We start from the raw sequence: 12,536 nt of genomic DNA, 5'->3' as shown, positions 1-12,536 counted from the left end.
TTTAGTAAAACGGAAAATCTATATATATTGGTTCTTAACCAATATATAAATTGATAAAAAAATAGAATGCGCACGTATACCGTTTGGTTCTTACCGCTTCGAAAGAGTGAAATAGTAGTATGTATGCACTACATTAATTGTTGACAAATTTCTGGAACTATATTTTTGGATGGAGCTTTTATATTAAGTTCTAACGCATTATCCTCTTTTCAGCCTTCCGTCACTTCACTGACGAGCGCCCGTTCCAATTCCCAGACAAGTGTCGAACGACCCATCGACGGACAGATGATCTTGCACGACTGTGACCCCGAATGTGACTCTATCGGATGCTACGGCAAAGGCCCGACCCAATGCGTCGGCTGTCGCAACTTTAAACTTGACAAGTAAGCCAATATAACTTTTGACTTTTTCTTTCTCTTCTTAGCATTGCCCTTCGTCTCTTTATCCCGTACAAAATGGGGTCGGCCAGCCGAAACCGAACCCTCCACAATTCTCTATCCATCGCCATATTTTTTTTTATTCACTCCACATACCTACTTACGACTTGTTTTGATATTTCACTGCTATTTTATTGAATAGCATAAGCAATTCAATTTATAATATTGGCTTTTTGAAATTCCGGGAATCAAACAGTTGGAAGCTATAGCTATAGCTTTTACATTTCCCTGCCTGTGCCAAATGCTGTTTTCTTTTTCATTTTTTCTGCTATTTTGGCAACTCCAATAGCAAGTTGAACGCCACATTTTGATTTAATGTAGAAGAAAATTAATGTAATTTGATTGTTGTGACAAAATATTCGTGAATCATTTTTACCGTATTAATAAACCTGACCTAACCGTATTGTTTTAGTTCATTATTTTTTTTCTTCTATATATATATCGCGGGACTTGCGGAGTGAATAAAGGGACGCTGGTGAATTTAGGGATTCCAAGAGTGAGAGAACTTTTCGTCCTAGAACAAGGGTTAAGAAGAAGATAATTGAAAACCGCAATTATATTATTCTATTTCGTTACCGAGCAGAACATTTATTCGAATAACGTTGACAAAAACTTAAACAGCCCCAACGCTATTTGAAATGCTTGTAGAAAACGACCGACTGTAATTGTTTTTTAATTTACCACAACGACTTACCAACCGAGACGAGCGTAAATCTTTTTTCTTCTTAATTTATACCAGGCTAACTGTTACTGTTGAGCAAAACAAAAGTGTTCGGTAACAAAAAAATATATTTACCACTCGGTCCGGTTGTTTTTACAGTTCGGACTTTTAGGCAACAATTATTGTCGCCCGGGTAGACTGTTTTATGAAAATTTCCAAAGAACAATATCAATAACATTTTGTCGGTTGTGCAATATTTGACTTATGTTCCATAGTAGTTCATCCGAAGTTCTGCGCTATTTACATTTTATTAAACCGTTGAAGAACTTCAAAAATGCAAATGGTGGTAAATAACCAAATAAACGCCAACAAAACCAAGTTTTAATAAGCGTTTGCATTTCGCAGGCTCGTCACAAATGTAAATATCTCTCTTGCGTTTATTTCTAATGATTCTTATAAGTTTTGTCCGATTAACTCCAAACACTTTTGCACATACATAAATTTTTAAGATGGAAAATATAATACTAAGAACTGCCGAGAAACCACTTGACGTCATGTAGTTACACAATTATAATAAATAATAATAATAACGGAAATTTTCATCTATAAACAGTCGAATATTCCAATATAATCCAATAATAATATAATATTCCAACGTAGTCGAAGTTTCCATTATAAAAGCTATAACATTATAGCGACCAATATTTAAACGGGTCTCGTTTTTATTCGCTGTAAACGACGATGAAGTCGGGGTTTTATGGGATAGCACTTACTATATTGTAGGATATGGCCAAAACTTTATTCTTCTATTAATACACTATGACTTTTGAATTCCTGGTAAAAATTTGATAAGAAAATTGAATAATTGGAGAATCACCTAACGAGAGATTATTGACAAGAGTAAAAAAAAAAATCGGTTGACCAATTTTACGATTCAATGTCTTTGTTTTTTGAGAGAAGAATTGACATTTTTGTAATTTTGTTGACTAAGAAAGCCGTTTCGCCCAACAATTGTTTCAGTACTTGTGTCAGCCGTTGCCCTCCGCGCAGTTTCCCTAACAAAGGAGGCGTTTGCTGGCCGTGCCACGAGTCGTGCGAAACTTGCGCCGGTGCCGGACAAGACAGTTGCTTGACTTGCGCCCCAGCCCACCTCAGGGTCACCGACTTGGCCGTGTGCTTACAACAATGTCCGGACGGATATTTCGAAAGTAAGTATCCAAAAAACAAGCCGAGTGCCGTTCCTGGGCAGTTGGTGTCTGTAATTTGTTTTAAATCAATCATCCCCGTCTATGTCCACAGACACCGAAGAAGGCACTTGCGTGGCTTGCGGTCCGAACTGCGGTAGCTGCGAAGGCAGACCCGACCTCTGTACCAGCTGTGAACACCACTTGGTCCTGCACAACAACCAGTGTTACGCCAATTGCCCAGTCAACACCTACGAGACAAACGACTATAGGTAAGTGCTGGAGTGTGATTTGCTACACCCCAGGAGTGCTCGTGTGTTGTCATATAATTAAACTGGTTAGACTGGAAGAGACTTTCAGAATTCTCTTATTTTCTAGCTTATAGTATAATATACATTTGTTTGTATTATTGTTTTGGAGTGCTGTGTCCACTGACGACATGCTGAATATTGGATCCATTATTATTACCGAATAGGAATTCTATATTATACTATTATTATTTATTAAGCTCAAATTAACAAAATACAAAATTTAACATCAACAAAACTAATTATAATTTAAACGAAAATCAAATACAAATTAATCGAAATTTTAATGATTTTTTATTACCTATATCGTTTGACATTAGACCGAACAAAATATGGTATTTAATTAACACGTATGTACTACGTTGCACATACGTGTAATTGGTAGTACATATATGTACAATTTACATTGGCCGCGCTAACGCCCCGTTCTTTGATGCTTATACAGATGCGGTGCGTGTGACTCCAAGTGCGATTCGTGTACCGGACCCAACCCGGACCAGTGTATAACGTGCAAGAGCGGATTTTTCGAACACAAAGGCGCGTGCCACGCAAAGTGTCCCGATTTTCATTATGCCGATCAAAAGCGTCACGAGTGTTTAGCCTGCCCGGCGGGTTGCGTGTCGTGCAACTCGACCGTTTGCTTTGAGTGCGACGAAGGGTTCGCGTTGAACGGCAAAGGCCGCTGCGCCAAAAACGGCAGTCAACAGTGTCAACCAGGTAAGTCAACCGACAGGACCGGCTGTCCGATACGGGTTACCGTTTGTCCGCCAAAAGCCTAGTTAAGGACCATAATAATGACTATACTTACTGGTTTATTTTGACGGGATACTGTATTCTTGCGTTTGCATTAACCCAACGGTAAAGGCGACTGTTAACGGTCTCGTTTTGGGCGGAAAACGGTTAGCTGAGTTCGACCTTGCTCGCACATACTTAATAATTTGTTTTGTCACCATTCGAAGCAGGCCAGTTTTGGACCGGTACCCAGTGCCAGGCGTGCCACGGTTCGTGCGAAACTTGCAACGACCCGTCCGAACAGAACTGCCTAACCTGTCGCGCCCCGGCCATGTTCCAGGCGCCCGGGTCATGCGTCGACCAGTGTTCCGTCGGCTTCTACCCGGACTTGCGGTTCGGCAACTACGCCACGTGCCAACCGTGCCCGCACCCGTGCGTCGAATGCGTGTCCCGCACCAACTGTACCACGTGCCATTCGCCGTTACTGCTGCAGACCGGCCAGTGCCGCACCACATGCGCTCCCGGGTGAGTAGTGTCCTATCAAAATACTGGAAACAATTGTTTTCAACGTCTTTTTGGGGTTTCCAGATATTACAGCGACGTGGGATCTTGCGCTAAATGTTATCTCAGCTGTATGACGTGTAGCGGTCCGCGCAGAGATCAGTGCGTGAGTTGCCCGCGTGGATGGCAGTTGGCCGCCGGCGAGTGTCACCCGGAATGTCCGCAAGGGTTCTTCATGTCCGATTTCGGCTGCCAGAAATGCCATCATTACTGCAAAACCTGCAAAGGTAAATGCCGTCCGTCGCTCTTGCAGTTTTCTTGTTTACACTTTGTTGTTGTTTTTTTTTCCAGGCGAAGGTCCGCTCCAGTGCACGTCTTGTCCGCCGCATTTCATGCTCGAAGACGGCCTGTGCTCGGAGTGCTCGGGATCGCAGTACTACGATCCGCCGACGCAACTGTGCAAACCGTGCCATTCGTCGTGCCGTGCGTGTACGGGACCGGGTCCGTTCAGCTGTTCGGCGTGCATGTTCCCGCTGCACCTGGACCGCAAGAACTCGCAGTGCGTCGCGTGTTGCGGCTCGCACCATCCGCGGGACGGTTGTTGCGCCTGCAGTAACGAAACCGGCGAGTGTCACAACGAGACGCCGGCCGAAAAACGGCGGACGTCTGTCGACCTCGAGCTGGAAGCCGCGGCCGTCAAACCAGAAGCCCGCAAGAACGCCAGCGTGGTGAACGCCGCCACCATTGTGTATCTGATGGCCGCCGTATTCGCCTCGATACTGACCACATTGTCCGTCGTCATGGTGAGCACATGTGAATGACTAACCGTCCCCTATACGCAGTAAACTGTATAATAATTCTTAATGTACTCAAATTACTAAAAAATTATTTTAATTAGGTAATAGACTGAGTAATATTCAGTGTATTGACCGCAGAGCTTGCTTATTATAATTTTTTTCGAAACTTTTTGCTTTTTTAATAATGTTTTTCATTTTCGTTGGACAGATCAAACGCAATCGCAGACAACATTCGGGCTACACAAAGTTGTTGATACGACAAAACGAAATGAACTTGGAAGACAACGACTGCGGTAAAGAGCTTTTCGCCGATACGTGACCGCCCAATTAAATACCGATTATATATGTACATAATTTCTGCCCGTGCTCGGATCAATGTTTAGAACAACACGCTAAAGAACAAAAAAAAAAAAAAAAACCCCAGCTACTTACTCAATACGCACTACTTACATGCTATTCTCTTGTTCTCGGCTCAGAAGTCCAAGTAGAATAAATTTATCTACTTAACCCCCTCAGTCCTTCACTATATCATATTCGAGTTCCTTTTTTTTTTATGCTTTACGATTCCAAAATCTCCAAAACTTTATCATTACCTTATTATAATAAATACGCTACTTAGTTTATTGTATGTATATCGTTTGTTGATACTCGTAGACTATCGTCATCTATCATTCTCAATATTGTCAATGTATATGTAATAATGCTACTTAATTGTTAAGCAAAAAACAAATTTTATGCACCTATTGATGTTAAAAAAAAAAAAAAAAATGCAATCGCGATTAATTATAATACTCTCTCCTTAACGGTTGTCCTAATATTTACCTATTCCGTTTATGTCGTCAAATAATATTATAAACATTTTTTTTTATTTTCTACCTTATTATTTTTAATATATTGTGTCGTTTTTGCGCAACGCGTGTATTCAGCATTCTATTTTGTGTAGTATTATTTAGAATTTTATATTATTGTTTTTTGTTTTTGTGAATTAAACACGTTGTAAAGACAAAAATATAATATTATTTTTATATTAATTTTTTTTTTTTTTTTTGTACTATTATTATCAAACAACGCATCAGTATTCTTATTAAATCAATCAAAAAATAAATAAATAACTAAATAGCAATTTAAGCAAATATGCGACGTATTATGCAAATGTTTAATATTATATAACATGTTCAATTAACATGGTCGCAACAACAAAATGTTTGAACAAATATATAATGTTATACATATACCTAAATATACTAAATATATATATTTACATATTATATGTATAATTCATTCCCTTCCCCCTAAAATGTACATACAATTAAATAGTTAATTTAATTAAAACGATTGTACGTAAAAGATATTGTTATCGCGATGATATTATATTTTAATTGAAGAGTGAAAGTGTCAAACGTTCCAAGTGCCAAAGTATAAAAATTGTACTTTATAATTTGATTTGTATTTTATTTATTACCGGAAACAATTTTGTAAATTTTTCAAGTAAAGAATAGTTATTTATAAAAAAAACAATCATATTTAAACTCAAAAATATGTTAAAGTGTTTCCGGTAATGAATAAAATACAAATCAAATTATAAAGTTCAATTTTTATACTTTGGCACTTGGAACGTTTGACACTTTCACTCTTCAATTATTATTTAAATATATTGTTTGTCCTTAAAAAAATGTTAGACGACTACTTAATTCGTATAACGGTTTATATAATATTTTATGTTAACCAATGTAGAATACCTTTATTATATAACTATTATTATTATTACCAAACATATTTATATATATATATATATACCTACTTAACGTAATGCTTAGATTTTACCGAACTTGTACCTGCGTGCGTTGGACAAATGCTCGTTCTTTTAATACTTAACATTTTGACATTAGTAAATACCTAGTTATATATAAATAATATAGTTATACATATGTATATGAATATACTTAAACGTTTGATGCCTGTTTATCGGATTTTACTTTAATTTGTATAAAAAAATATATATATATTTATCTGGCGACAAAGTTAACACATCATTTACGAACAACTGTTCAAAATGTCTGTGATTCAATTAGGAATATATAGATAATTATAATTTTTTTTTTATGTTCCATTAAATTATATTATTATTATAAAAATATAATAAATATAAATAAAAGTATTTAAATATTGACATAATGTGTGGATGGTGTTACATTCGTTTTGTTTAAAATATTGAGAACACCTAAAAATATTATCCCCATTAAATATTACTTTATTAAAAATTGTATCAGTTGAAAATGTATCCGGCCACCAAAATTATGAACTGACGTTGTTAAATATTAATATTAAATGTTAAATATTGACATAAATATTAACTAAGGCATTTGCGTTTTTTTTATTTATTTTAGACAATGCTTGTTTTTACCAGAATATATATGTCAATTACATACATCGAGAATAAGCTATCAAAAAATAACCAAAACAAAATGTTTTTTTATTTAAAATATGTTTTAATATACTCTACTTTTTCGATTTTATAGTTTAAATTATATTATACGTTAAATTGAAAATAGGAAGTTTTTCCCCCTGACAAAACAACAATAATGGACCTCCCACTACCAATTATTAAGGCACATTATAAAGGCAATTTTTTACAGACTTGCATTAACCTAAAATTTGTTAACATATTTGTTAACACACGAAAAAGTAATGTGTTGTTTTTCAACTTTTAAAACGCATACAGGCTCAATTTTTGTACAAAAACATGTTTCTACTTCGAAAACAGTACGTGTATACTTTAAAATAATCCAATTTAGGTTTTGTACAAATATTTGGTTTCTTCAAAACATTTATACAAGTTATCGATCGTGGCAGTTATAACCAGTTTTAGTTATTAATAATTTCTGTGTGAAAAATTAATAATATTAAAAAAATGTTATAACAACAAAAAAACGAAAGTTTAAAATGTACTTCAATTGATATTTAAAGCAAATATTGAAAAATCTTTAACTTGTCAGATTAGACGTTTCAACTAGTTCACCAATGTTACTAATAATCGTAGTTAAAAAATATTTATTAATTAATTTTTGTATTGTATTTGAAGTATTAAAAAAATGTTAAATTAAAGTATCCTAATAAGAGAAATAAAAAATAAGTGAAATAGGTCTCACATCCATTCCAAGTAACGTATTTCGCTCAATAAATTCGAAAAGAAAATAATGTTATTAACCGTTTTTGCTAATATTTATGGCATTATTAGTGATTTTTTGTAGGCAGTTTCACATAATTTTTTTTATGAATTAATAAAACTTACATACTTTCAATCAATTTTGGTACCTTATTCATATTTATAAATATTGCATAGTACATGAGTCATAACATGTACTTATAAGTCTTAGTTTTGAAAGGCTTATACAGGACTGGAATTGAAACATTAATAAGTATCAATTGACGACAATCAACATAGTGTTGTAGTGGTAGCTTCACGAATTAACGTGTTAACAGTAATATTATTTCAGGTACAATAATTTGAATTGTAAGTCGTACTCAAGTTTATCTTTACATTGTATTAATGTCTGCAAGTTATATAATTTCATTGAAATTAGTTTTACCAAGCTGAAAAGTTATAAATTAACTTTTAAAAATATTTTGTCCATAAGTTTTTTTAAACTTAAATATATATTACCTTATGTATGTATTAGTCTATTTGCTAAGGTATGGATTTCACATTTTAGAAAAATGCAGGAAGGAAAAAACAAACAAACATGATGAAGTAAAAAAAATGATTTAATACATAATTCTTTAGAAAAATTACATACTGTCTATTTTTTTCTTTTCAATGGGCGACTTGTAGCATGAGTAGCCCAAAGTAAAACCATTAAATTAATATTGTCTAATAATGGAAACATAGAAAAATAGGAATGAAAGACTGGTTTTTTAATCTACTTCTTCAATTGTAGGTCCAGCTCCGGCACCTCCAGGTGCTCCGGCTCCTGGATCTCCACCTGCAAAACCGCCGGGCATACCACCAGGGAAGCCTCCGGGCATGCCGCCTGGCATACCACCAGGGGCACCACCACCAGCGCCTGCATACAACTTGGTGATTATGGGATTGCATACACCTTCCAATTCCTTCTGTTTGTGTTCGTATTCTTCTTTGTCGGCCAACTGGTTAGCGTCCAACCATTTAATTGTTTCATTGACCTTATCCAAAACCGTAGATTTGTCGGATTCAGGGATTTTGTCCTTGATTTTATCGTCTTCCATGGTACTCTTCATGTTGAAGCAATAAGATTCCAAACTGTTCTTGGCGGCAATAACTCCCTTTTGAGCTTCGTCTTCCGACTTGTATTTCTCGGCATCATTGACCATGCGCTCGATATCTTCCTTGCTTAAACGTCCTTTGTCGTTGGTGATGGTGATCTTGTTTTCTTTGTTTGTCGACTTTTCAATGGCACTCACATTTAAAATACCATTGGCATCAATATCAAACGTTACTTCGATTTGGGGTACGCCACGAGGTGCGGGTGGAATAGAAGTAAGTTCGAATTTACCCAACAAGTTGTTATCTTTGGTCATTGCACGTTCTCCTTCATAAACTTGAATCAACACACCAGGTTGGTTGTCAGAGTAGGTCGTGAAGGTCTGAGTTTGCTTGGTTGGAATAGTTGTATTACGCTTGATCAAAGCAGTCATCACACCTCCAGCGGTTTCGATACCCAACGACAAGGGGGCGACATCGAGCAGCAGCAAGTCTTGCACTTCTTCGGATTTGTCTCCGTGCAAAATGGCAGCTTGCACAGCGGCACCATAAGCTACGGCTTCATCAGGGTTGATCGATTTGTTTAATTCTTTACCGTTGAAGAAGTCTTGCAACAACTTTTGTACTTTTGGAATACGAGTGGAACCTCCGACAAGAACAATATCGTTAATTGCGGACTTGTCCATTTTAGCATCACGCAGAGATTTCTCAACTGGTTCCATGGTGCTGCGGAACAGATCGGCGTTCAACTCTTCAAAACGAGCACGAGTGATGGAGGTGTAAAAATCAACACCCTCGAACAGCGAGTCGATTTCAATGCTAGCTTGAGTTGACGAAGACAAAGTACGCTTTGCACGTTCGCAAGCGGTTCTCAAACGCCTCAATGCCCGTTTGTTGGTTGTCACGTCCTTTTTGTACTTGCGTTTGAACTCTTGAACAAAGTGATTTACCATTCTGTTGTCAAAATCTTCTCCTCCCAAGTGAGTGTCACCGGCGGTAGACTTTACTTCAAATATTCCATCTTCGATGGTCAAGATGGACACATCAAAAGTTCCACCACCCAAATCAAAGATGAGGACGTTGCGTTCTCCAGAGGTTTTCTTGTCAAGACCATAAGCGATGGCAGCAGCTGTTGGCTCGTTGATAATACGCATTACATTTAACCCTGCAATGGTGCCAGAATCTTTGGTAGCTTGACGTTGCGAGTCGTTGAAGTAGGCAGGGACAGTGATCACAGCGTTTGTGACAGTCTTTCCCAAGTAGGCTTCAGCAGTTTCCTTCATCTTGGTTAAAACCATTGAAGACACCTACAAGCATACAAATTCCCGATAATATAAAAATGGTCCATTGATAGTTCTTTCAATTGTTACCTCTTCAGGTGAAAAAGTTTTGCTTTCTCCCTTGTAGTTAATTCGGATTTTGGGTTTTCCTCCATCACTGACTACTTCGAAAGGCCAATGTTTCATATCACCTTGAACGGTGGCATCTTCGAAACGTCTACCAATCAATCGTTTGGCATCTATAAAATAAATTATAACATACATTTAATACACTGCATATAGATTGAAACAAAAATATTGTTTCAATAAAATTAATTACCAAAAATAGTATTGTTGGGGTTCATGGCAACTTGGTTCTTAGCCGCATCACCAATAAGACGTTCAGTGTCAGTGAAACCGACATAACTGGGAGTCGTGCGGTTACCCTGATCGTTGGCAATAATTTCTACTTTGCCGTGTTGGAACACACCGACACAAGAGTAGGTGGTACCCAAATCAATACCAATAGCAGGAGTTTTGGCCATTTTGTATTTGGTTTAATTTTATACTGCAAAAACAAAATTTAGTTTAAAATTATATATAATATATAAATATTAGTTTTGTCTTATAAAATAATTTTTCTTTAGTTTTCCATTAGTATTTCACATTATGCGCATCCACCAGGCCATACCAAGGCCAAGGACAGGAAATGACCTCACTTTAATATGCTAACCTGGACTTTCAGACCAGATTAATTCAATAAAAAAACCACAAGTCGATTTCCTACAAACCAGGCCAGTCTAATAGTCCCGCGTTCCTATTCTTTTGTTGTTCTAGCCTTAATTTTATATATTTAATAAAAATTATTTTAATTTCAAAAAGACAGCTCTTATAAACGAAAACAATGTCTATTAAAATAGTCACACGATCCAATTTGAATTCAAGGTCTCTCTGTCATACTGGAATTTATAATAATTAAAAATATATATAATAATAATAATACACTAAAATTGTAACTCGCAATTTAGTAGAGGTAAAAGGCATGTAACATCGTTAGAAAATTTACTTGGTATAACCATGGATGCATTATTTCTACAGAATTTCTAAGCACAATATTCAATTTTTCAATATAACTATGTTATGTATTTGAGTAAATTTATTAAAATATACTTTTAAACAATATTATGTTAAAAACATTATTTAGAAACTAGTCTGTAGAGTTTGATAGATTTAAACCTATTAATATTTTTCTTTCTAATTAGTGCACAAGACATTTCTTCATTTGGAATAATTCAAATTTATCAAATTAACAAGAATATTTCTTTTTTAATAAAAAAAAAAATTATAAATATAATAAGACATTTTTTATTATAATTTTCATTTATCGTTATCAACTATATAACTGAAAATTTTTTTAATTTATAAAGGCTACAATATAACCAACCTATAGTCAATAATTTATCAACTAAATACTTAATCTGTTCATAAAAATTGTATTTTTAGTAAATTTTGACTTAAAATACTAAAAATTGGACCAAAAACTTAGTAGAAGTATATTTTGACAACTACGAGCATAATAAATGGTGTTAGGTTAGGTGATAAAATGTAACGAGGTACTACTAATTTGTACAAGTGCTGCCTCCTAATGGAGTAGCGATATTTCTATGGCACTTTACTAATCAAATGGTATATATGGAAACCAATTATTCTAAAAAAGAATAAAAAAGAAACAAACCATTGACAAAGAGATGAAAATAATCAAGTTTGGAATAACTCGAGCATGACATCTAACGTTTTGAGAGGATGTAACCCCACGCCACGCTCACCTTTCGAATGTATCCCGTACATAATAAAACTGTATAGGTATCGTAAACATAAATTTGTGCCGATAAATAAAAACAAATGAAAAATCGTTGAATAAGTGAGAATCTTCAACAAAAAACGATCGAATGGTGTCTACATGACATTCGACTAGCCTGAAACAAAGACCCAACAAAAAACCACGAGGCGTCGTTTACGGTCTAATAATGGGTTCCAGCAATTTTGCGACGAGATGCTAATCGAATAAAGCAACAATGACCATCAGGTTGGAACTCAACACGAACACGCAAGTCTTCATAGACTATAACAAAGTTAAAAACATAATTTTGATACTTACAAGTTACGAAATACAAGTAGAAATAACACGGTTATTGGTGAATGGCGGTTTTACGGTGAACGGTGCAACAGTGAACAGCGTACGACCAGATCAATGGCTGAAATAAAGTAACGCCACCCCGGTCCCCGCGTAGTCGGCGAGCGAGCGGCTTACCGCATATTGCACAATACGCGGCATTCTAGAACATTCTAGACAGCCTCCATGGAAGAAATAAACTGACCAACAACCGGTGGCGTCCGGTGAAAAATACACAACTCGA

At 35.8% G+C, this 12,536-nt stretch overlaps 2 protein-coding genes across 3 annotated transcripts in view; one reads left to right on the top strand and one right to left on the bottom strand.

Moving 5' to 3' along the window:
* Positions 1–5,069, top strand: part of LOC126847150 (furin-like protease 2) — a 117,338-nt gene extending 112,269 nt beyond the window's left edge. The window contains exons 13-20 of one of the 2 annotated variants that reach the window (XM_050587244.1): positions 214–383; positions 2,119–2,306; positions 2,398–2,554; positions 3,036–3,307; positions 3,553–3,847; positions 3,911–4,110; positions 4,175–4,626; positions 4,829–5,069. In XM_050587244.1, the coding sequence (XP_050443201.1) occupies positions 214–383; positions 2,119–2,306; positions 2,398–2,554; positions 3,036–3,307; positions 3,553–3,847; positions 3,911–4,110; positions 4,175–4,626; positions 4,829–4,939 (1,845 nt within the window). In that variant the 3' untranslated portion in view covers positions 4,940–5,069. Of the gene's footprint in view, positions 1–213; positions 384–2,118; positions 2,307–2,397; positions 2,555–3,035; positions 3,308–3,549; positions 3,848–3,910; positions 4,111–4,174; positions 4,627–4,828 lie in introns of both variants that reach the window. The other variant, XM_050587243.1, reaches the window with a different exon arrangement.
* Positions 5,070–8,367: 3,298 nt separating this feature from the next.
* LOC126847250 (heat shock 70 kDa protein cognate 4-like) lies at positions 8,368–12,419 on the bottom strand. Its single transcript, XM_050587428.1, has 4 exons — positions 12,278–12,419; positions 10,460–10,687; positions 10,231–10,379; positions 8,368–10,167 (listed from the first exon to the last, which is right to left on the bottom strand). The coding sequence occupies exons 2-4, from the start codon at positions 10,662–10,664 to the stop codon at positions 8,536–8,538; spliced, it is 1,986 nt and encodes a 661-aa protein (XP_050443385.1). The 5' UTR covers positions 10,665–10,687; positions 12,278–12,419; the 3' UTR covers positions 8,368–8,535.
* Between the last annotated feature and the right edge of the window lie 117 nt (positions 12,420–12,536).

The sequence above is a fragment of the Adelges cooleyi genome, unplaced genomic scaffold (assembly GCF_023614345.1).
Source record: "Adelges cooleyi isolate 19-005CV unplaced genomic scaffold, UGA_ACOO_1.1 ACOO_flye_CR_arks_rails_tigmint_CR_PRNA_9, whole genome shotgun sequence".
Taxonomy (NCBI): Eukaryota; Metazoa; Arthropoda; class Insecta; order Hemiptera; family Adelgidae; genus Adelges; species Adelges cooleyi.
This window is presented reverse-complemented; position numbering and strand designations above follow the sequence as displayed.

Coding starts and splice junctions, on each gene's coding strand:
- LOC126847250 (XM_050587428.1), bottom strand. CDS start 10,664: ATGGCCAAAACTCCTGCTATTGGTATTGATTTGGGTACCACCTACTCT. Junction 10,380..10,459: donor CCCCAACAATACTATTTTTG/GTAATTAATTTT, acceptor TTTATTTTATAG/ATGCCAAACGATTGATTGGT. Junction 10,168..10,230: donor AAACTTTTTCACCTGAAGAG/GTAACAATTGAA, acceptor GTATGCTTGTAG/GTGTCTTCAATGGTTTTAAC.